The sequence below is a fragment of the Podarcis filfolensis genome (genome assembly GCF_964270895.1).
Source record: "Podarcis filfolensis genome assembly, chromosome: 4".
NCBI classification, from domain to species: domain Eukaryota; kingdom Metazoa; phylum Chordata; class Lepidosauria; order Squamata; family Lacertidae; genus Podarcis; species Podarcis filfolensis.
The window spans coordinates 6884948-6910966 of record NC_139607.1 but is presented as its reverse complement, the minus strand read 5'-3'; the positions used below and the strand labels follow the sequence as shown (position 1 = coordinate 6910966).

The 26019-nt window shown below is 42.0% G+C and overlaps 1 protein-coding gene across 5 annotated transcripts in view; it reads right to left on the bottom strand.

The window, feature by feature from the left end:
- LOC310761237 (uncharacterized protein) overlaps positions 1-26019 on the bottom strand; it is a 161618-nt gene that overhangs the window by 122028 nt on the left and 13571 nt on the right. For all 5 annotated transcript variants that reach the window (XR_014547248.1, XR_014547249.1, XR_014547250.1 and 2 more), the window contains 2 exons: positions 14423-14543; positions 13203-13247 (listed from right to left, as the gene is read on the bottom strand). Coding sequence is in view for 1 of the 5 variants with exons in the window: in XM_083611103.1 (XP_083467229.1) it covers positions 13203-13247; positions 14423-14543 (166 nt within the window). In the remaining 4 variants the exon portion in view is untranslated. The remainder of the gene's footprint in view (positions 1-13202; positions 13248-14422; positions 14544-26019) is intronic.

The window sequence follows — 26019 nt, the reverse complement described above, 5'->3', positions numbered from 1 at the left end:
CCAGCCCAACTAGGCTCTTCTATTAATCCTGATCATTATTTGCACAGGGATGACTGGATCCAGCTCTGTACATACAGACTGGATGAGGATGCACATCTTTAAATGCATTCATATCATTCTGTACATCAAGCACTGGCACAGAAGAGGAGGCCCCAATCCACATTACAAAGTGGGTGAGCTTGCACATTTTCCTTCATGTTGGCTTATACACCTGACTTTCTAAACACATCTGTTCTCTCTCTCTCTCTTGGGCTTTCTGTAAGTGAAATTTGACAACCATTCCAAAATATAATCATCAATGCCACAGACTTGCAGTGGGAACAATTCTCACACAAGGGGCTTTATAATCATCAGCATAGCATAGCCAATAAGAGAAATTAATCAGAAACCGGGTCCTAAGGGAAGACGTCTAGGCTTCACCAACTAAATCTAGCTATTAATGACTCTGGGGGATCAAAGCCTTTGACAGCAACACACAACAGATATGTCAGTCAAACTAGAAATGATTTTATTATTATTAAATATTTTTAAACAGAGGCATAACTTGTGTTGAGCTGGACAATCCATAGGACCATTTTTTACCCCAGGATGAGATGTTTTCCTAATTTTCAATGAAAACAACATAGCTATGGGCACACAAACAACTATATCCTGAAAGTTTCTGTGTGATAGGGTGGGTTTCTATCATGGGAAGAACAAAACACAGAGCACAACACTGCCCTCCCCCCGGTCACTTTGGTGGGTGTGAAGAAATCCTGTGTTTTAATGGATACTGTGTAATGTAGTCTTTTATTTGTATTTTAATGTGTTTGATGGGGCAAGCTTTCTGTCTGGGCAGGGGGAAATTGGTTTAACTGTCCCTGGGGACCTTAACCAACAGCTGAAGAAGGATTGGAGATAGAACTCTTAGTAGGCAAAAGAAGGATGAACAGTATTATATAGGGTAGCTGGACCACTTGGCTTAGGCAGACAAGATGAGGTGAGAACCTGTCTCCAATGGTGAGGGACAAGGCATGAGAGGCTGTGTGAACAGCCAAAGCAGGTAGAAGGCCCTACTAGCTACAAAGGTCTCCTGCGCCAAAAGGTCACCTGTGACCATGATGGATCCACGAGGACCTCCTGACTATGAACCCACTTATATGACCAAGATCAAAGAAGGGAATTGACTAATTGACTAATCACCCACCCACAACACCTCCTTGCCTAGATTGAGAGCCATTTTATTGGCCCTCATCCAGCCTGCCACCAAGTCTAAACAACTGTCCATGGCTTCCATGTCCTCTTCTGATTCAGATGTTACAGAGAGGCTGTAACTGTGAATGACCAGCCTACTGATGATCCCTCACTCCAGATCTCATAACAACAACAACAACAACAACAACAACAACAACAACAATTATTTATTATTTATACCCCACCCATCTGGCTGAGTTTCCCCAGCCACCCTGGGCGGCTCCCAATCAAATGTTAAAAACAGTACAGCAATGAAAGGAATGAAAGGAGCCAATGACTCCATATAGATATTGAACAGCGTTGAGGACAAGATGTGGCACCCCAAAGCACAACTGCCATTGGGGACAAAAGACAATCATCTAATGCTATTGTCTTAAACTGATCCTAGAGATGGGGTTAGAACCACTGTAAAACTAAGATGGCTGAGAAAGATACCGTGATCAATGGTATCAAGAACCACTGAGAGATGAAGAATAACAGGGTCACACGGCCCCTGTACTTCTCAGATGAAGGTCATCCATCAGGTGACCAAGGCTGATTCAGTCCCTAAACTCAGATTGAAATGGGTCAAATCAATCTGCTTCTTTCAAGGGTAGTGGTACCTCAGGGTACAAACACTTCGGGTTACAAACTCCACTAACCCGGAAGTAGTACCTCGGGTTAAGAACTTTACCTCAGGATGAGAACAGAAATCGCACACCGGCAGCAGCGGGAGGCCCCATTAGCTAAAGTGGTACCTCAGGTTAAGAACAGTTTCAGGTTAAGAATGGACCTCTGGAACGAATTAAGTACATAACCCAAGGTACCACTGTACTTGCAATTGTTGTACCACAAGTCTGTCCATCACCTTTCCTAAGGAGGGGATATTTGTGACTGGGCAGCAGTAGTCACAAATCAATAGGTTGAAGGTTGGATGTATTTATTAATTACATTTGTATTTAATTAATTTAATTAAATTTGATCTTCATCTGAAGATCACAGGGCAGTTTTGTAGACATGTGAAATGAGAGCACAAAATATATAGTAAAACAAAAACAAAACAAAATGACCCCTCTCCCACAAACATCTTTAAAAGGCCATATAATGTTAATCAGCCAAAGGCCTGGTTATAGAGAAAGGGTTTTGCCTGGCACCTAAAGATATATAATGAAGGCACCAGCCGAACCTCCCTGGGAAGAGCATTCCACAAATGGGGAGCCACCACAGAAAAGGCCCCTTCTCGTGTTGCCACCCTCTGGACCTCTCTTGGAGGAGGCACACAAAGATGGGCCCAGATGATGATCACAGAGTCTGGGTTGGTTCATATGGGAAGAGGCGGTCCTGAGATGTTTAAGGCTTTATAGGTCAAAAACAGCACTTTGAACTGGACCCGAAAACTGATTGGCAACCAGTGCAATCGGGCCAGGATCAGTGTAATATGCTCAAACCGCCTTCCCCCATTGGGGAGTCTGGCTTTTTCTAGGACATTTTCAGTGTGGACTATTTAGAAAACAAACACAGAACCTCCACTTTTAGTTACAGATAGGTAGCCGTGTTGGTCTGCCATAGTCAAAACAAAAAATTTTTTTTCCTTCCAGTAGCACCTTAAAGACCAACTAAGTTAGTTCTTGGTATGAGCTTTCGTGTGCATGCACACTTCTTCAGATACACATCTGAAGAAGTGTGCATATCTGAAGAAGTGTGCATGCACACGAAAGCTCATACCAAGAACTAACTTAGTTGGTCTTTAAGGTGCTACTGGAAGGAAAAAAAATTTTTTGCCCCCACTTTTAGTTTTGGTTTCAGTTCCATGCTGCTTTTATTATTGAGATTTTTTTTTTAAGCTTGTTATTTGTAAGTCAGCCTGGGAACATAATTAAAGGGTAGTATTAAAATATATAATAAATCAATCAATCAAAACACAAATTCTCAATGGAAAGTCAGCACTGGCTAGCAGTTCAGTAGCTTGACATTTACACACATGTAAGTTAAAAGTGAGATAAAATTATTGATTGTTCTCATGAAAGAGCTAGCTAGCCATTGGAAATCTGCAAGTTCACCGTTTTTGGATCACTGCCTGTAGGGAGATAGGCAAACACAACACAGATGGTAGCTTTTGAACCTAGCTAAGATGACTTCAACACTAGTCCATGTCTATCAAGTATTTCTTTTTAATTTTCCATTTTCATTCATTGGTAGCACAGATTTCTGGCCTTAGAGGAATAATGAATTTGCTGACTGCACATGATGACGTATTAAATAATCTCATTTTAATAAAGTTTTAATGTCAGATAGAGTGTGTGTAAAGTACATCTGCAAATACCACAAAGTCCTAAGATATATTTGTGTAGAGTAGTGCATTACCGAGGAAAGGCATGAATAATTGCCCCATTTTCAGAGATATGCTACCCTTTGTTTCTATGCCAACCAGGATATAACTGCTCTGCCTAAGAACAACATCAATGTACACAGGTTTAGAGGATTGTGTCATTTAAGGGCAATCCATCAAATGTTTCATCATATAATTCAGTTGCAATAAATGAGGGTTATGTAGAAGCAATGTTCCTACATCAGTTCAGAAATATTTTATTATGTTTGAAAGCATGATTCTTGACATGTCATACTTATATTCAGCATGCAGCACAGTCTAAGGGAAAAAAGTAAAAAAGAGCAGCAACCTGATCCCTCTGAAACAATTGTTCATTCACACCATAAATGTACAGTGGTACCTTGGGTTACATACGCTTCAGGTTACAGATGCTTCAGGTTACAGACTCCGCTAACCCAGAAATAGTACCTCGGGTTAAGAACTTCAGGATGACAACAGAAACCGCGTGGCGGCGCAGCAGCAGTGGGAGGCCCCATTAGCTAAAGTGGTGCTTCAGGTAAAGAACAGTTTCAGGTTAAGAACGGACCTCCAGAACGAATTAAGTTCTTAACCCGAGGTACCACTGTATTTCCCATTGTAGAACTTGAGAAGAACCTTAGGACCATTTAATATACTACATAGGTATTGTAGTGGTCACCCCAAATGTTGTCCACTTAGTAAGCCTTTCACATCACAGTGGTGATGTATATACAAGGACCATGCATGGGTTGCATATAGATCATGTAGCTTTACCACATGCATTGTACCTTCACTAGGAAACTGACACTGGTAGTATGGGAATTTTCCTGTCTCTGCTTATGATATTGCCACAATATAAAGCTGAACCATGAGGAGGAGGTTTCTCAGCTGCTTGTATACGCCACCTGCCTAGGTAATGTATTCACGATGCAAGCACACTTCCTAGGAAATACGTGGCACTCATAAGTGGCACTTATGAGTGAACAAGTGGGCTTCCAATCTCTTTATGCAGGTGCTCTTTTGGAGTACTAATAAAAAACCTACATCTAATATATGCTTTTGCACCATGTAGCATATTTTATTTTCAAGTATAGAATAGTTGTTGTTGTTGTTGTTGTTAAAAAAAGCTAACAGGATGCCCAACAAGTTTGGGGGTGCTTGAAATTTGCATGAGAGTCAAAGTTCCTTTAGTTTTCCAAATTTTCAGTTATCCAAATGGGGAGAGAGCAGAAGGTGAGAAATAGCTGACTGGCAACATATGTCAAAGCAGTCTTTAATATTGCACTGAGATCTTTATTGTACAGCTTAGCTCTGGGAGCAGCAGAAGTTTGGGGTGGCGTGTATTTCACATCCTACAGTTCTCATATTTCAGTCTGCAGTTTCAACTTTATGATTTGCAGGCTTAGACCTACTTAGTCCTCCTAAAATATGCATTGAGTAGTTATTGGTTATTGTTTGGAATTTGAACTTATCATCTGAAGTATAACTGATATTGCAACATGCAGAATACCTGGTAAGGTAAAAGCTGTTGAAGAGTGTGGTCACAAAATGGGCTGCTATAAAGGTGGCACGGCATGGAGGCGGGGTGTGAGAAAGACTGCCAATAAGGCAGCAGATCCAGTCAGTATTTTCATCCCTCCCATTCCAAGGATCACCTGATCATGTTGTTTTACTTTCATGCTGTGAGAAAAGAGAGGGTGGAAGCTACTCTTCGAGACTTCCGTCTCTAGTACTGTTGTACTTTTTCTTTGATCTGTCTGGAGACAGGATGGTTGTATGAGATCTGCTCCTCTCGTACATGTTTGTTACATTCTTTTTATTTGATTAATTGGTAGAAATAAATTAGGTATGCTACAAAACCTCCACAGCTTTGCTTCCGTTTACTCTGCTGCATTTGGGTGCTCACATGAGCAGATGTGAGTCCACAGCACCAGGACCTGCTCCTCGGAAATGCTGCGTTGGTGTGCCTGCGTTCCTGTGATCGGAAGTTCAGAGAAGGTGCTCCCGTCGCCCAGCCCATGCAGGCGCTGAAGACGTGGGCTGAACATGGGCGTACGGAAACCTCCAAGGAGTGCACCACAGCTGTTGTTGTCACAGTAGCAGCAGCAGTGAATGATGCATTCCTTGGAGGTGGGCTATGCCGCCCCTGTGGATCCTACTGCCCGAAGCAGCTGCCTCACCTTGTCTCAAGGGTGGGCTGGCCCTGGGAGGCTTGGTGGTAGTATTGTGACTTGTGGGGATGATTAGGGAGGCAGGAGAGGATATATTATTTAATGATATCCTTCGTAACTTGCACTAGCAAGTTCCATATCCTAGCAGAGTTCCAAACATCCCCCTTTATAAATTACACAGCGGCTAGCTTGTTGCTGGCTTGTCTGAGCCTCACTACTTAAGATTCCTGGTAAGATCCCTTCTAAACCCTCTTAAAAAGAATAGACATGAGAATCTAATTAAACTTAATATAAAAGTAGTTTACTCACAGATTCATTCAGGTACACAGATAGATCCCTGAAGGCAGGCTTAGGTTACATAACTATATACAATAGTACCTCAAGTTACAAACGCCTCAGGTTACAAATGCTTCAGGTTACAAACCTGCCCCAGGATGAGAATGGAAATTGTGTGCTGGCGGCGCAGCCCCATTAGCGAAAGCACATCTCTAGTTAAGAATAAAGGTAAAGGTAAAGGTACCCCTGCCTGTACGGGCCAGTCATGTCCGACTCTAGGGTTGTGCGCTCATCTCACTCTATAGGCCGGGAGCCAGCGCTGTCCGCAGACACTTCCGGGTCACGTGGCCAGTGTGACAAAGCTGCTCTGGCGAGCCAGCACCAGCGCAGCACACGGAAACACCGTTTACCTTCCCGCTATAAAGCGGTACCTATTTATCTACTTGCACTTAGGGGTGCTTTCGAACTGCTAGGTGGGCAGCAGCACACCCCCGCTGAGGGGATTCAAACCGCCGACCATGCGATCGGCAAGTCCTAGGCACTGAGGTTTTACCCACAGCGCCACCTGCGTCCCTAGTTAAGAATAGTTTCAGGTTAAAAACGGACCTCCGGAATGAATTAAGTTCGTAACCAGAGGTACCACTGTATTTATATGAAAAGTCCCATAAGGGAATTAGCAGTCACTTCTCCTAACACACAGGAACATACAAAATGGAAAACACACACTGATCAGAACATGGAGGCTGTGTGCTCCTCCATGCTAGTACAACAGACCACACACCCTCTTCAATTCACATGTAGTGGAAGTCTGTCACAGCTCAGGAGGAAACAGGAAGTCTTCTCCTGAGTGGTAGAAAACATCCCCAACATGTCCACTGTAGGAATGTTGTGCTTCACTGCAGTTTTTCATCCCATATGACTGACCCAGCAGACTGGACATTATCCCAACAAGTAGGCTGGGTTCACAGTTGTCCAGCATTCAGGCCAAACTCTGCAGTACTGGGATCACATTTTTATAATGCAAAACTTTCAGAAATGTTTTTTTCAATAAAGTTTTCGCCCATTTTTTTTACCTGAGCTTAATGCATTGGGTTTCTTGTGGACACAAGGATTCTTTTGAAGCCCATTTAACAACCTTTCTGAAGGATTAAATACACTCACCACAAGATGGCTCCCCAGCAGCTTTCAGTTGCATTGTTTCCCCATCCTATCTAGTCTTGCAGTGAAGGCATTGATTATCTTTTGGAAGTCTGGAGTACTACTGAGCAGCTTGTGGATTAGAGCCTTGTCTAATAAAATAATAGCTATTTTTACATTAAAGCCCTGGGGATCTCTTTGAAAGGTAATTCTGTTACTTTAATTTCTGTACCCCATAAAAGGCTGTTATCTAGTTTGTGCCTCTGTTCATATTTTTTTCTAAGAGACAAAGACTGGCTCAGAGAATTCAAACTGATTTCAAGTTTTAAGCCTCCTGCTTTTAAAGGCTAAAGCTGCTTATGCTGTTAAGATTTCCCCATTTTTTAAGTATGAGAAATTTGAATGTCATTTGGGGTTGTTTATATCTTTTTGCTGGCCTCAGATTTGTGGAAAGCACATCTCATGCAAAGGGGCATGACTTGTGGTGGTTAGTAAGATGTGTTTTCTGGATGACATGTAATCAAATTAGATATAGATTTTCTTGATTTTAAAAATAAACTTCTATTGCATTTGTGCTTTTGTCATTTACCTTAACAAGTGAGGAGTCCAGAATGAACACAGGATACAAATGTTGATCAGATTATTACCATTTAAAAATAGCAGTGCTAGCTTGGGCAAGTTGAAGAGAGAGACTCTTGAGATGATCTATGTTCTTATAAATTAAATCTATATTGGATTGCACTTGCATCAGGGATGCTTCTAACACTTATTGGCAGAGCTGCTGAAAATGAACTGTTCTGAAATAAAAAAAGACTGGAATGTTTGCAGCTCCGAACTGTGGTTGAAAAGACAATTATCAATTTGAGTGGGATCAGTTTAAAATGACACTGATTGTAGGGGGATGTGGCCAAACCATATTGTGTTGAAGTAAAGGGGGTTTTTTTGTAAGAATGTTTCGATAATTTTTTTAAAAAACCACTATTTTAAGTGATTAACTGTAAGTAGTATAGAACCCTTGTATTTTACCCCTAACTAGAGCCTTTGCCCAAATTCAGTCTCTTTTCTGCCATGCACATACAGGAAGGAAGAAAACTCTTATTAACCCAAACCTACAGGTTGAGTGGTCATTAAAGAAACATCATCCAGCCACTAACTCCTATTTAGGAAATCTTAACCAGTCAAACATCAATGGCCATTGTATTAAACCATCAGGAATCACAAGATAGCCACTTAACAATACAGTGGTACCCAGTGGCGTAGCGTGGGGGGTGCAGGGGGGGCCAGCCGCACCGGGCGCAACATCTGGGGGGGGCCCCTCGCACTCGCAGCTCTCTGCCCCTATCTGGCTCACTCATTCTCTCTCAGCGCTGTCACAGATTTCGCAAAAATTTCGCTATTGTCACACGGATCCTCCTCCTAGCCAATCAGGAAGTGGGATCCACTTCCTCATTGGCCGAAAGGCGAATGCATGCAATTGGCTGAGCTGCCGAGCAGGAGGCGGGAGGACTCGAGGAGATGCGGGGAACTGAGTAGAAGCCGCCGCTGCAGGTAAGTCTCTCTGCATTGAAAGGGGGCATGTTGGTCTCTCTGCATTGAAAGGGGGCACACTGGTCATTCTGCAATGAAAGGGGGCACGCTGGTCTCTCTGCATTGAAAGGGGGCACGCTGGTCATTCTGCATGTTGAGCTGACCAGATGGATTGAAGTTTGGTTGGTTCAACAGTGACGAGACAGATTTTGATCCATATGTAGCTGCTCCAGCTCAACATAAGTTGATGTAAGCCAGTGGGTCTAGCAAGCTTTAATTAATTTATTTATTTTTGCTGAAAGAGCAAGGCAATAGGCATGAAGGTGAATAAACATTATGTTAAGAGTAAAGAAATGGTTATACAATGAAGGGGTGCTAAAAGTGCAGCAAGGCAAGAAAGTGGTTTTCTTTTTTTTCCTTTTTTTAGAATTTTAGCAGAATACTACACCTATATCATGCCATACAAAAAAGAATCTGGTGAACAAGGCAGGAAAAGGAGAAAGATAGAGACAGAGCAACAAGCTAAGTTAGCTGGAAGCCTTCACCGGTTTTTGGTGAGTACTGCTGAAATTATAGCAGGACCATCAGCAGCACCACAGGAGACTCATAATCCTGACCCTGTGTCGGTGGACATTCCTGTTCCTGCATTAGAAGCAGAGACAGTTTCATCTAAGGATGTTTATACTCAGCCAAATCTGCCAGAAAATATTGACCAAAAAGTTTAAATTAATCTGTATATACAGATTGATATCTTGCACTTCTATTACAATTAGAGGTACAGGATTGAGGAAGTTGGCTCCATCTAGCCCAGTCTTGGATCATCTCCAGGGTATGGTTCCATTTTGATGTTTAGTTTTTGTTCTTGATATTTTTTGTCGTTTACGATGGTTGTGAGACGACATATAATAGCATGGCCCATGCTAGGTCACTACATTTGTAGATTTGTATTCATAGACCTGCTGAAAATGTGGAGAATGTGTAATGCATGTTCGCACTCAATAAAGTGTTTGAAAATAAACTTGTATTTAGATGCATTTTACTTTAATTACATCAGTATTTTCATAACAAACAATACATGTGCTTAGGGGGTAAGGGTTTCTTTAACTAATCTAGTGGAAGAGACTCGAATGCTAAAATCCACGGGTTAGGGGGCGCAAATTACTTGCCTTGCCCCGGGTGCTGACAACCCACGCTACGCCACTGGTGGTACCTCATGTTGCGTAACCTCCCGGTTACGGAATCTTCGGGTTATGGCCGCAGCAAACCCAGAAGTGTATACTTCCGGGTTTCGCCGCTCGCACATGTACAGAAGCGCTCTGTGTGCCATGCGCAGAAGCGCTCTGCGCATAGAAGCGCTCTATCGTGCTGCACGCAGAAATGGCGCCTTTAGTTACAGATTTTTCGGGGTGTGTACGGCACCCCGAAATGAATTAAATCCGTAACCAGAGGTACCACTGTATACCCTTAGCAACCTCAGAAAGCAGAGCAGTAGAAATGTTTAAGGAGCCGGGCATGTGCTTGGGAAAATCTATTTGGGCTTCAGCACACATTTCAATTATTTTTTTCTCAAAACTAAAATTCATGAAAGAAAAACTAAGAAAACCATTGACATTTTCAATGCCACTGTCTCATTAAATGAAGTGGCAAAGCCTGTTGCAGCCTAGTAGGTTGGGGGGCAGAAATTAAACTTTGTGCAGTTTAATTTTAAATGGATTTAGGGAGGAAGCATGACTGTATTATACTCTAAAAAGGATTATATGCCAGGGTTGGAGTCAGGTGTAGATCAGCACCAAAACACCTGAGGCCACTCTTAAAGTTAACTCTTTATTCAAGGAAACAAACCACAGCTCCGGTCTAGTGGTCTCAGCAACTCTTTCTTAGGTCTTGCAAGGATTAAAGGTCCTGCTTTCCTGGTGCCCACTAGGAGATCCTCCTCCCCCCGGTGTTTCTCACGCTGTGTCTGTGCACAGCCACCCTTTGCTCTGCCCATTTCATTTCTCTGCATGTTCAAGGAGACCAGGGCGAGGGGAGCTGGTTGCAGCAGGAGGGGGAAGATTCCCTGGCTTCTTCAGCAACCTGCTTCTCTGTCTCCTGGCCTTTCAGCCCCTGCTTCTGCCTCATAGTCTGAACTGTGCTCTGCCGCAGCTTCTCTCTGTTGACTAAGCTTCGTCCCCTCTTCTACTTCTGACGCCTCCTCTCAGTCTGCTCCTTCTTGTCCCTCTGACCACTCATCATCACCCCACCACCAATCCCCTGGCTCTGAGCTTCCTTCCCCAGGGGGTTCTCCAGGGGGCTCCCTGGCTGGTGTCTCCCACTTGTCCTCTGCATCCAGCCAGTCAAGATATTATACTTCTAAGTATAGTATACTTCACAGCTTGTTAAAGGTAAAGGGACCCCTGACCATTAGGTCCAATCGTGACCGACTCTGAGGTTGCGGCACTCATCTCGCTTTATTGGCTGAGGGAGCTGGCGTACAGCTTCCGGGTCATGTGGCCAGCATGACTAAGCCGCTTCTGCAGTTTTCCTTCCCGCTGGAGCGGTACCTATTTATCTACTTGCACTTTGACGTGCTTTCGAACTGCTAGGTTGGCAGGAGTCACAGCTTGTTAGCTTCTGACAAAAGCTTAAGCCAGAATAGGTTTGTGGTCTTGTAATTCTAGACTATTTGAATCTGCTGATCATTATACGCACACATAAAGGCAAGCCATTTTTTTTCCATTTAAAAGCAACTTATCACTTCTACCACATGCTTGGCAGCATTCAAGAAACCTTTCAAAATGCCTCTCTTTCAGATTCTGGGAGACTCTTGATTTTGTTCAACAGAGACCCTTCATACCAACCCACAGACATTTGTGAGCCACTTCTCTGTGATACTACCCTATGTGGTTGCCAAAACTAGAACTGTGTGGCTTCATTCCACCAAATGGATTTTCAACATCATCCCCAACTGGGGGGGGGGGCAATTATGTGGGGTGAGCCATTCATTCATCCCCACTCACATTCTTGCTGTAGTCAAATATATACTGCATTCATGTAAAATCACATAAATCAAATGGAAGGTGTGTGCATTATGTTTCTGTCAGTTTCTGTAGGGGGGTGGCATAGGTTAAGGCTAATAGTGTCTTGGATTGTTTGTGTGCATTCTCTCTCTCATCAACCTACTCATAACCCCTTTCATGGATTGGTTCAGCATTAACACACATTCCTGAAAATATTTAGACTGAGTTATACAGTTTAACAAAGATTTATTTCTGAACACACTCAAAAAGCTATTTGCGAATTCCCTTTCAAATGGAAAAAGAAAGAACTGTAGGTTGTAATATTTAGTCTGAGACACAGAATTGATGTATTGAATTAGCTCTGCTTCTTGAATGAAATGAATCTACAGAGCCCTAATTATGCAGAAGTTTCTAGCAATTGAGTCATTTTGACCATTGTATGTAGTCTTATTGCCCCCACATCCAGAAAGGAGACTCAGAACACCTTATTAAGTACAGTGGTACCTTTGGTTGTGAATGGGATGCGTTCCAGAGGTCCGGCCATATCCTGAAGTTTTCGCAACTGGAGAGACCGCTTCTGTGCATGCGCACATGGTGGTAGGCCGCTTCTGCGCATGCGGCGAAACACTTCGGGGTTTGCCGCTTTCGCAACCCGAGGGTAACATAACCCAAGGTTCCACTGGAGTTAAAAAGTTTTATTTATTTAATGTCCACTAAGTGTGACCAGTGGGGAGTGGAGTTTGTGGCCTGGCGTGGGGCCCCGCTGCCCTTGTGGAGCCTTGCTGTGCCATACCCTTGGGCTGGGCACTGCCCACCCACAGTCACTGTGGAGCACCCTGGGTTCCCGCCAAACCCAAATTTGAACGGGCCAATCTGCGGCAGCCGGGGGGGGGCAGGTTCAGGAGAGTGGATCAAGGGGAATAGGCTCCACTCCACTCCTAATCTTTAAAGGGGGCCTGAGCCAGTGGCAGGAGCGCACTTGGCCCCAGAGGATCAGAGCATTTTCCGTAGTGTAGTGGTTATCACGTTCGACTGACACGCAAATGGTCCCTGGTTCGTAACCAGGTGAAAACAGAGTAAGATTTTTTCATTGTAAAAATCAAGAGAGCTATCCGCAACGTGATTCTGTGTCTTGGTGGCTGAGTGATTAGGCATCCGGACATTAAATCTGTCAGACAATACCTCAGGATGGCAGTGAATTAAGGCCTTACCTTTCCTTACCTGCCCACACTGAGTGTGAAACAGCCAAATAATACTAAGTCAACATTGAATTTTCTACAGTGTGGAGGAATTCTCTACATGTCCATCCGGGGTTCCCCCAAAATTACTACTCAGTCTCATAAAAAGCAAATGGCGAAAGCCCAGACTATAGAGGGAGGGTGCTGAAAATAGGCACAGAGGGAGAAAGGAGGATGGATCGGCTAGTCTGACCTCTCTGATTAGACAGATGCCCCCATATGGCTCACAGCCACCTCCCAGAGGAAGATACGACATTGAGACCCTTTCCCCTAGGAGGGGAGGGAGGAAACTCACCTCTGCCAAGGACAGGAGCAGAACAACCAGGATGCAGAGTAATCTCTAGAAATAATTAAAGGTAAATTAATTATGATGAGCGCTTTATAACAAAACCATTACTCTTATTTATTCCTCAAATGGTGAACATTTCAGTATAGTGAATCCCCACCACAAAATATCCAGATGTTTTGGATGAAGAAATATGGCAGATTCCAGTTCCCGGAGTCTGCCACTGGTATTGCTGGGACAAACCACTAAATCTGTCACAAAATTCCACTTTAGACAGATTTCAGTGGCAATTCTACAAACATTTAACCTCTGAACATATGGTGACCACCACATTTTATTGCACTTTCCACTCCAACCACATGCCATAGAAATCCAGCCACACAATACTCGCAAAAGACACTGTGCAGATGGGGGAATCGTAATCTGAATCCATCCCATGCTAAAGTACACAAAGGATTAACTATTAAAAGGGAAAGTATATGTGCATGTTTTCTCTATCAGATTCTGGCTCATCAACTTACTGCAGAAAGTGGTGGCTTTATATTGAAAGTGGCACACATGAATAGCAGTTAACCAGGGAAGGTTCTCCCTCATTTAAAAAGTATTTAACCTATGTGGCAATCCTCTTATTTTCAGCCTACGCACAGAAGCATGGCTTCTTTCCAGCCCATAGTTCATGGGAGTAGAAATGCCACATACGGGTATATAGGGGATGGCTCGGGGGGTTAATAAAACTAATGTATTTTTTCCTTTTCATATAAATTAGCCCAAGTTGTTAACTAATAGAATCCAGGCAGTGATCATAAACAGGTTATGCTAATAAATGCCAAACCAAGAGTGTGTGGCTCTATGTAACTGGAGAGAACAAATATTTCAGCACAGCTAGCCCTGAAATTGCCTAGGTGTACGAAGTAACTTGTTGAATTTCCACAAACCTATATAAATACTGTTGAGAAAGATATGCCAATTCAGGCGCTTTGGTTATATGAGCTCTGAAACAGAGCACTGCTTATCAGTAAGGCTCCTGAACTATCAGCACCCTTGCTGGGAAAGATTTATGGCTAACCTTTGCTAGGTTGGTGGCAAATAACAGTGGGGAAATGTTTCTTACAGAACAGGCAGTCAGGTGGCTCAACATGAAATTAGATATGTTTCCAGACTTAGCAGGTAGCTGTAGGTCTGATTGAAATTCGGGATCTCAAATAACAAAAGAAAGAAAGACTCAGTACCTGGTGTATGGTCTTGCCACTGAAAAACCGCTGTGATGTTTTCAGCACTACATGCACTTCAGAGGAACAGCATGGCTTTGATTTGGTGTGGTATGTTGGTACAGCACGAGGCCTTCCACTCCTAGGAAGCAGAGCAAATGATATAATTCTCACAAGTGCATTACTGGACATCAGTCTCCCCCTTTCGAGTGTCCTTCAACTGCTTTGGTGGATCCAGGCTTATAAATAAACATCCCTTGAATAACCACGACATTTGTATTTCTGTCTTCAGTATCCCAGGGCATCTCTCTGTTGTGCCAAACAGCTTTAGACAGGAGACAAAACCAAGAGAACTCCAGTCCTTATAGGAAAACATTAATTTCATACTGTGGGAAAGTTCACGCCATATGACACCTTTTTGCAGAAAGTGCCTTGCTAAAGAGTCAGTGATAATTGGAAATGATACATTACTATCTCAGTCTGATGTTTTACAGAGGAGATATGTTGACCTCCATCCATCTTTGGGGACAACAGTGGGAGACCGTGTGATCTTGCATGATTCCACAATGCACAGGGATGCTCAGCTAATCTGCTCCCACTTCCTTCTCTTCAACTAGCATGGAACAAGGAAGGTACAATCCACTATTGTACCTATTTGACCTTTGCCAAATAGGAAAAAGTCAACTTTTTTTTTTTGTTTTTCCAGTAAAAAGATATTTATTGTGATTTTACAAAAACATAAGTTTACAAAATAGAAAAAGTCACATAGAAAGAAAAAGATACAAAAAAGAAAACATAGAAAAATACATAAAAGAAAAAAGAGGAATAAAAATACAAAATACAAAAAACAAATAGATAAAAAAGAATTAAAAAACAAATCCGTTTTTAGTAAATTTAAACTCATTAGCTTGTTTCCTTGACCTCCTCACACCTCCCCTTTTTGTATTCCCATTTAGATAATCAAATCAGCAAATCCTTACCTTCTTTCGTTTATCTTAACTCTATATCTTAACATATTATAACTCTATATTTTCATCCATTTATCAATTCATTTTTGCATATTCTTATTAACTTTGTTGCTAATGCCACTTATTTTCAGTCCAACATCATTTTAACATTCATTAATTTTACAGTGTTTCTGAAGGTAGTCTTTAAATTTCTTCCAGTCTTCTTCCACCAACTCTTCTCCCAGGTCTCGGATTCTGCCAGTCATTTCCGCCAATTCCATATAATCCATCACCTTCATCTGCCACTCTTCCAGGGTGGGTAACTCTTGTGTCTTCCAATACTTTGCAATAAGTATTCTTGCTGCTGTTGTTGCATACATTAAAAAGGTTCTATCCTTCTTTGGCACCAATTGGCCGACTATGCCCAGGAGAAAGGCCTCTGGTTTCTTCAGGAAGGTATATTTAAATACCTTTTTCATTTCATTATATATCATCTCCCAGAAAGCCTTAATCTTTGGGCACGTCCACCAAAGGTGAAAGAATGTACCTTCATTTTCTTTACATTTCCAACATTTATTATCGGGCAAATGATATATTTTTGCAAGCTTGACTGGTGTCATGTACCACCTGTAAATCATTTTCATAAGGCATTACATGCCGTAAATTTCATACCGGTGGTCCACAACTGTTCCCAGTCAGCAAACATAATGTTGTGACCAATATCTTGTGCCCATTTGATCATAGCAGATTTAACCGTTTCATCCTGCGTATTCCATTTTAACAGCCTACAGCCACACCACCCTGAATACACCCGATCCCGTCCGATCTCGGAAAAAGTCAACTTTTGGAGGAGGTAGTCAAGCAGCAGGGAGGTCTCAATGGTGCATATGGATGGGGGACAGTTCAGTTTGCATTTAAAAGCAAACCTATCTAAATATGTGAAGCGAAACACAGCCATCCTTCAGAATTCACACTTCTCTGAATTTAAGCAAGTAGTTCTCAAGCCAAGTAACGTGTAGAAAAGTACATATACTGGGATGGATGTGCATGAAAATGAATATATTAGTGGAAATAACATACAAAAAGTCATTATATTCGGGGAAATAGAGTTGCAGAAAACACATATACTATTCTTCAGAGAAAAATGTGTAATATTAGGAGAAATTTACACTAAGATACTGCTCAATATTCATGATAATATTTTTTATTGCAAAGTGAGGTGGAAATGTGCAGCACACTGAACGTAAAATTGGAAAAATGAGAAACTGAGAAATTGACCAATTTGTCCACATCCCTACTAGTCAATGAAACATTATTTCCTTTCCCTATGTGTCATTTCCATGGTCCTCAGAAGGAAATGATGCTCTTGAGCATTTCCTGCCTTTTGCAACTCCTCCCAGCTGCTAGTTATCTCTCACATAAAATCAGCAGAAAGCATGAAACCAATATAAGCAGCACAAAAGCAACATTTATTCTAATACGCCACCACAGGATCTGTTTGATGAAGGCTGCCCTCGGAAATAAATAGTAATGGAATATGATAGCATAATGTAAAACTAGCCTAAAAACTACCGAGAGGAAAAAATGGCAGACATGCGAAATGCACCATAAGAACCCAAACAAAACTATGAATGAACAGAATGGAAAGCATCTCAGACCGATGATGGACTGTACTGCCCATCCATACTAGACAGGAAGAGCTCTTTTGCTTGCCACATGAGAAATGGAATATGTAACTAGGCTCTAAATCAACAAGGCATAATTCTGATCAAACATGGTTAGGCTCAGGCTGCAAGTCACAGTTGAGGACATTGTCTGCCGTGTTTTAGCATCATGGACATGGGTTAGTTTAAACTCTGAATTGCAGTTTTCTTTTGAAACACTGAGATGCACTTCTTTATACATTTATATGAAGTGGCACAATATACTGCCTGATTTTAGATCTCCTTCTGCAGTAGTAAATGGTACCCAGGTGCTATAGTGTGTCATATGGAAACTGTGATAAACTACTAGTGGTAATTGGGTTCACTCTAAGTATGGCACTTGCATTATCCTGGAAAGGAACTGTGAATAACATTGGTTGTTTCTGCATACTGATTTACACATATGAAATTGCTGGAGCTCGAGAAGAGACTTCAAAATATGTAGGCGTACTAAATCAGTATGCAAAAATTGCCTATTAAGAATAAAAAAATATGTCTCAAACCAAATATAGTCCTTGAATATATAGAAGTATATAACCATATATCTTTAAGTGTACAGAACCTTGCAGAAAGTATCTAGGTTACAAAAATATCAGCCCCTCTGTATAATGTATTTCCATCAATTCACAAGTGTGTGCATATTCCCCCTGCATGCTAGTCTCCTGAATTTTGAAACTTCCCATATAGCTTCAGCCACCACTGAAAATAAGTTCAACTGTGGGTGCTCAAACTTTGAAAATTTCAATAGCTTAGCATGTCATAGCAGGACATAGTCCAAATCATATGCCAACACTTTCTGTGGCAGCCAAGAGGTGATGGTAGGAGTACCCAGTGCATTTTTTGTGTGGAATATTGGGGAGGGGTGAGTGGATCTACAGTGACATGCATGGAAGGATACAGAAGAAAGACAGAAGTCCTACTGGGTCCAGAAGCTGTCACTTGTGCAAAATGAAGCATCTAGGCTAGGCAACCTGAGATATTAGATACCTAATATTGGCCTGGTTAATAAGATCTGTTAGTGAGGCTCTAATGATTGTCCTGCAGCCTTCAGAGATTTGTCTTGCTAAAGGGGGTGGAGAAGACAAGAAAAGCATCTCCCTCATAATGTCCTGGCATTCTGTGTGACCCTCAAACTGCGCAAGAAGAGGGCTGAGGCTTCGCCAAATGATAATGTAGGTGCACAAAGGCTAGGCTTAAAGACTGTTGAAAAGGGATAGGGAAACTTTGGTCATCCAGATATTTCTGGGCTCCGACTCTCACCACAGTCGCTGGGACTTATAGGAGATGCAGGGGCATCTTGCCCAAAGAGGCTAGTGGCGCGGGGCACCAGGGCGCCAAGTTCTGGAGGGTGCCAGAGAAGAGGCGGAGGCTGGACGTGGCACCTCCTGGCATCAGCTCGCCGCCCTCGCCATGTTGCGTCGAAGCAGTGCCATGCCCAGAGCCTCCGTCTGCTGTGGCCACCGCGGCACAAAGCGTCCAGCTGAGCCGGGAGTCCAGCCTCCGTCCAGCTGCTGCCCGCATCCTCCAGCCCCACCATGGCAGTGCTGTCCTCCCTAAAAAAAGGTAGACAACTCTGGTAAATGGGGGGGGGGCAGAGGGAGCTTTGCACCACAGCGCCGGATATGCTTAAGACGGCCCTGAGGAGATGGAGTCACTTGCATGAGTGAATTTGCACAAAGCTTAACTGTACTCATACATTAAGGTTTTTTAAATTTAATTTTAGAAAAATCCATCTTATAACAATATATTACGTTACAGTGCTTTATACAACACCCTTCCTTTCATTTGGAAAAGAGATGGGACCTGCTGACCCAGATTTCTCACTCAAAAACAATAAATTTAACTGTGAATTGATCCTGCAACAAATGCATCTTTTTATTTTTAAAACTTTTAAGGTACTGTTTCCCACGCATTTCCCACATTGTAAGAGTAATCATAATCACTGACCCTGTTTTCTTTCCCATTATTTCCTTCTCATTGCATTCCTTTCCTTTGCTAGTTCAATTTTTCATGATATTCTCTCATGTAACGGGAGGGCGGTTCATACCAAATATGAACACTTCTTTCCCCACAGAGACTTGCAGAGTGTGAAGAAGAGAAGAAAACCTATTTCCTTTGGAGTGTTTTGTTAGCTCCTTTTATGTCCTCTGCCTAATAGATGTGCTGCTAACAATGAATTAATCTTACCACTATTTAATGTGAAAATTACTATATCTTGTTTTCTATCACCTGTATGTTGGAGTTGACCCAGCAATTTCATCTCACAATGGATTTAACTTTTTAAAGGAAAGAAATCAAATGTTCTATTTAGGCACTATAAATTAATTAAATTTGTGACTCAGATTGGTGTTCTCAGTTTCCCAGTAGGATACTGGTGCTTTTTGATGATTTTCATCCTAAACTAAAGCATCTCTCACCACATTTTTTAATTTAAAAACATTTTAATACAACCAGAAAAAAAACATAAAATGGAGAACAAGAATAGTAAGTATTATTTAAATTTATATGCCACCCTCCATCCAAAGATCACAGAGCAATTTGCAAAATAAAAATACAAAATGATACAGATATAAAGATACAATGACACAATAAACATCCTTAAAACAAATACAGTGGTACCTTGGTTCTCAAATTTAACCTTTTCCGGAAGTCCATTCTAAAACCAAAGTGTTCCAAAACCAAGGCGTGCTTTCCCATAGAAAGTAATGCAAAACGGATTAATCTGTTCCAGACTTTTAAAACCAACCCCTAAAACAGCAATTTAACATCTATTTTACTATCTAACAAGACCGTTGATCCATAAAACGAAAGCAATAATCAATGTACTTACCTGCACTGATGATAGTCATTGTTTGGATGGGGGGGCTTTTATCCATTTCCGCAGTCACACAATCAATCTATCAGTAGCTGAACTGGGTTCCACACAGTCACAAAAACAAATGAACCAAAAAAGCCTCAAAAACGCAAAATAAATAGCAAAAACAAACGTGGCAAGCTTAATCCATGCCAGAAGTCTGTTTGGCTTCCGAAATGCTTGAAAACCAAGGCACAGCTTCTGATTGGTGCAGGTGCCTTGGAAACAATAGCTGACAACCGCATTGGACGTTCAGCTTCTGAAAAACGTTCAAAAACCGGAACACACACTTCCGGGTTTTTGGCGCTTGGGAACCAAGGCGTTTGAATACCAAGCGTTTGAGAACCAAGGTACTACTGTACATCTTCACCAAGCAGTATGGATGAGGCCACCATAGCTATCAGCAATGGGTGAGAGATCCAGTTTTGAGAAGCTTTCAGAAAGCAAGCAAGCAAGGAGTCCCCTTTAGAAATGGGAAACATGGTTTTACAAGCCACAGAAAGAAGCAGAATACACATGATCCAGCCAAAGTTGTGTCAGTTACTCCAGTTACTCCATAAGAGGAGAATTCAAGGGTTGCCATATTTCAAAAAGCAGCTGGAGGGAAATAATGTTGCATGCCAGCTTCAGGACTGCAATACCTTTCCCCGTGTTTCAAAGCTTCCCCCAATTGGCCCCCTTTTGCCACGGTCACCAGCAGAACAGCAAAGGGGGCAGAGGCTTCTCCGTCCAGAACAGGAAGGCTTGAGAGGGTCAATCTTGCTCTGTCTTCCAGAGCTGAATGTTTCATTCCCTAGGGAACCAGACGGAGAACCAGTGGCTCTCTGGCCAGATCAGGCCCACATCTCCTTCCGATCCAGCCTACACCATCTCTTGCAGTAGTCCTACCTCTTTGAGCTAGGCTAACATTCAAAGATCACAATGTCTGTCAAAAAGAACGTGGGCAGCCTGATCCTCAGCTTGTGGAGCTTCCAAGCCAACCATCACAGCAAAGTTCACAAACTTTCCAAACACAGCCCATTACATTCACTTCACACTAAGCCAGGCTTCCTCAACCTCGGCCCTCCAGATGTTTTGAGACTACAATTCCCATCATCCCTGACCACTGGTCCTGCTAGCTAGGGATCATGGGAGTTGTAGGCCAAAAACATCTGGAGGGCCGAGGCTGAGGAAGCCTGCACTTAGCTTTCTGATGGTACATCTCCCTCTCACCCTGTCCGAGTAACATAGGAGGACTAGACAGATGTATATGTATATCCAACAAAAATAATAATGAAAGCCTTGATTCTGTCCTCACGGATATGAGTTGTACGATTCTCTTTGCCTTCATCACTGTTCCTCTTTTCCCGTTTCTAGATCATTAAACTTACTAAGCTTTGAATGAAGGTTTTGTTTAGCTTCTAAAACATTTCATGGTGTTCCTGTTAGCAAGCTGGTAGGGAAGATCAAACCAAATATTTTGAATTCGCTTGTGAATAAGTATTATTATAGGTGACAAAAAACAATACAGTGGCTGGAGATAATGTGAATTGCACTGATTATACCTTCAATACCACCATTCAAAGTGTTTTGAAATGCTGGCTAGTAGGAGGTTTGCACCTCTGCTGTTGAAAGGATTACAAAATATCTGCTTGTAGCCGATGATGACTTACATGATGCTGAACATATTGTCTATAGATAACTACAAGGAGGATCTGAACATGTCAATGTAGAAAGGAAGCATGATTCAGAGCAATTCCATGGAGATAAAACTTTGGTATAGACTGATCTAGGAACAAATATACATTTTACTAATCTTTTCTTTACTTGCATTCTTAAAAGATGCATACAGAAGTTCCAGGAAACAACAGAAGACGCACACAGAAATAGTATTTTGACAGAGGAGGGCCGTGCTACAGAAAAGAAGAAACAATTTGGTGTCTAGGACTGCTGAACAGCCAATAATGATTCCAATTTCCTTAAGATTTTGTGCTCAGAAAGTACCGGTAGCCACATGGGGGGGAACCCACCTCATGTGGGTAATATGTGCCAACAGCATCACATATTCTCAAACAAGTCTGATTAATGGTATTATGAACATATGCTATTCACACCAGTTTACAGTGGTACCTCGGGATACATACACTTCAGGTTACAGACTCCGCTAACTCAGAAACAGTACCTTGGGTTAAGAACTTTGCTTCAGGATGAGAACAGAAATCGTGCGGCGGCAGCAGGAGACCCCATTAGCTAAAGTGGTACCTCAGGTTAAGAACGGACCTCCAGAACGAATTAAGTTCTTAACCAGAGGTACCACTGTATAGTACCATCTATGGATGATTTCAGTGGAATTATCTCATATATTGATCAATACAGAGAAAAGCAGCTTAGTGTACCAATTTTTATTCCAAACAATGTCATCCAAGGTCTCACTCAAATCGACTTCGCATCCTTTAACTGCCTCACGTGGGGCAGCCTAATTGGCTGTTCCAAACAATGGCAGAAGTTTGAGTAAAGCAGCAGTGGGGAGACAGTGAGAGGAAAATGGCAATTTTAAACAACAGCAAAAGTTTGAGTAAGGAGAGATGGAGGAACATTGTGGGGTTGTTGTCTTTTTATTTAAAAACAACAACAACCAAAAACAAGTTTCCACAAAGAAACAGGAGAGATGTGTACAACATAAAAGCTAACACCAAAAAGTAAACACAGCAGAGCATTTCCAAACGCCCTTCTTAGGATTATTAGAGTGTGGTAATCAGGGTTAGAACTGATAAACCTTAACATTTTGACTGCCTTTCTAGAACTGCAAGAACAATGTGTGTGTATTGTGGTGGTTGGTATAAAGAACTTGGCAGGAAACGATAAATGGGCAGATGGCCAAAATTTAGCATGGCTCACAAGTTGTTCAAGCCTTATTTTGCAAATTGACATAAGTTGCTGGACGTAACTTATAAGAAGATGTTTCATTCCAAGGATTGCAAAAAAGGCGTGTGTGGGTGGATGGATGGATGGATAGATAGATGATAGATAGTATGACAATGCCCAAGATTCATTGTTTCTGTTGGTAACTCGTGGAAGATAGTTTGAGAGACAATATAAATGGCATTGTTTAATTAAAATCCAAATATCATACATCTGTAATGTCAAATATAGATCAAAACTATGCTATAGGACAAAGATGTTAACTAATTAGCAAGTAAAAGAATGCAAAGCAAATGCATAACAATTCTTCAGGGAATTTGCATATATGACCAATTTCCCTCCGGGGCTAGTCTACAAAGCATTGTTCTGAAGATCAAAGGAATAAATTAGCATCAATATCTATATTGTTTATAGCTGAAATGCAAAAAAAAAAAAGAGCTGTGGGAAATCCCAACTATTTCTGACCTGAAATCAACAATTCATGGTCTTGCTGTCCTGAAGAATGTCAAGAAGTGCCATAGTGGGAATATGGTCAGTGCTGAATACCCAGCAAAACTGTTCTTCATTTCATCATACTATTTCTCAGCCTACTTGCAGAGGTTATGATGTGATGTTAAGGAATCCATATTCTGGATGCACGCCAGCCTACGAACGCGGGAGCCCTGATGGATTAAACAAATGTTTCATCTAGTCTAGCCTTCTTTTCCCAGAGGTGGCAATGAACTCTCCCTGATCTTTGTCCCAGCATCTGATGTCTGAAGGCATTCCACCTCTGAACAATTCAGTGCTCATATGCAATTTGCACTTCAACTATGACTGGGTTAAGTCACTCAGATAATCAGTTATTTTATCATGGCTTTATTTCATTAGTCACACTTAAAGCGGCTATTGTTTTTGAATTATTTCTGGATGTAAATGTAAGGGGTGCATAAATTGCTTTTGATTTGGTATAGAGATGACATTGTTAAAAGAATGAGGGTGTGACATATTCTCTCTCTCACACACACACAAACAAACACACAGAGTCATTGTTTAATGCCTGGAGAAAAGTCCTACAAAGGTTGCTAATTCTTTTGTCATTTTCTGGTTGGTCCTAATAAAGGCATTATTCCAATGATATTTTGATTTTTTAAAAAAATCTTGGTGGAGCTTCAGACATTAGATCCAATGGTAGCATGAGCATAAGGCAGGTCACACAACCAGTCTTTTCTTCTTTAGGGTACCATCTGAAGCAGTGGGAACTGTTGAAAAGAGATATAGTGAAAGAGAGGTGAAGGGTTCTCGCACAAATGGAAATTCTGCTAGCATTACCAGTACGTTTCTGAGCACAATTCAAAGTGTTGGTGCTGACCTTTAAAGCCCTAAACGGCCTCGGCCCAATATACCTGAAGGAGCATCTCCACCCCCATTGTTCAGCCCAGACACTGAGATCCAGCTCCGAGGGCCTTCTGGCGGTTCCCTCACCGCAAGAAGTGAGGTTACAGGGAACCAGGCAGAGGGCCTTCTCGGTGGCGGCACCCGCCCTGTGGAACGCCCTCCCTTCAGATGTCAAGTACGTAAACAACTACAGTGGAACCTTGGGTTGTGGATGTAATCCGTGATGGAGGCACGACCACAACCTGCAGCGTTCGCATCCTGAAGTGCCGCGTCTGTGCCGGCGCGATTTGGTGCTTCTGTGCATGTGTGAGCAGTGAAACCCGGAAGAAACCCATTCCAGTACTTCTGGGTTTCCTGGGGTCTGCAACCTGAAAACATGTAACCTGAAGCGTCCTTAACATGAGGTATGACTGTATATGACATTTAGAAGACATCTGAAGGCAGCCCTGTTTAGGGAAGTTTTAAATGATTAATATTTCAATGTATTTTTAATCTTTTGTTGGAAGCCGCCCAGAGTGGCTGGGGAAACCCAGCCAGATGAGTGGGGTAGGAATAAAAAAATATTATTATATTACTGTTATAGCATAAGTTTGCTCTTCCTAGTTTTGGACAATCACACTCTAGGGTGGCGTGTCCCATTTCGCTGCTTGAGAGGAAACAGTAAACGCTGCTGTGCCACCCACACCACAGAATCCCTTAACTAGGTTGTGTGGCAGGAGTGCAAAGCAGCGATCAGTTCTGGTGAGATCTCACCAAAATCTCACAAGATCTTGCATGCTTCATGAGATCTTGTGAGATTTCAGTGAGACCTTGCACAATTTGGGTGAGATCTCATCAGAAACTGGTACCAGTGCCAGCAGCGCTTCTCTGTGGGTGGTGGAGGGTTGTAGAGTACCCACAGGGGGACTGCCTTGGGGTCTTCCATCACTCAAGGTGGCTGCTTCACCCCACCTCATGGGCAGGTTGGCTCTGATCCCACTGCAGCACCATGCAACACAGAAGTGAGTCAGGGGACCCTTTAACCCCCTTGAAAGGGTTTTGGGGAAGTATGGTGGTCTCCAGAGGATGGTTGGTTGAGTTTCCTTCTACTTGCACAACTATTAAATGCAATCCTTTGTTTTATAAATAGAGATATTTGCTTTAAAACTTCAATTTTCTGTCCTATTCCATTGAAAAATATTGAATTCTCTCCCCAAAGAATTTGTTTTCTTTCAAATTAACATTTGAAGATTATGGAAAAAAGATTTACAATTCACAGCATACTATTCATTAAAGGAAAATTGCTTGAAAATGGTTTATAGGTGGTATGTGACACCTAATAAATTGGCAAAAAATTATAAGACAAATACAAACACATGTTGGAGATGCAACCAAGGGGAGGGAACCCTATTCCATATGTGGTGGATGTTAGGATTCCTGCCCAGTGTTTGCAGTCATGGGATTGTTTTTATCACATGACAGTGTATGTTTTCATTCCACATAATGGGAAGTGATGGAGACAGGATGTTTTTATTACTGTGTTTCCGTGATGTAGGACTATTGTCCTTTGTTTCTTTCTCTTTGCTGTTTGATGAGAAAGGGGAAGGAGCTAAGTCAGAATGCTCTGAGTGTATTATATGTGTAAATAAAGTAGTTTAGCGAAATGCTGCGCTACTGAGTCAGTCACGCGAACTGCCAACACTCTGCAGAATCCTGAAGTGTGCTGATCCCTCTTGGTATCAGTCGCTGTGATGTTTGGGAAATTAAAAAAATGTTTGGGAAATTAAAAAAAAATTATTGGGCAAACATTTAGTAAAAAACCAGAAGCTTTCCTATTGGGCATTATGAGTATAAATA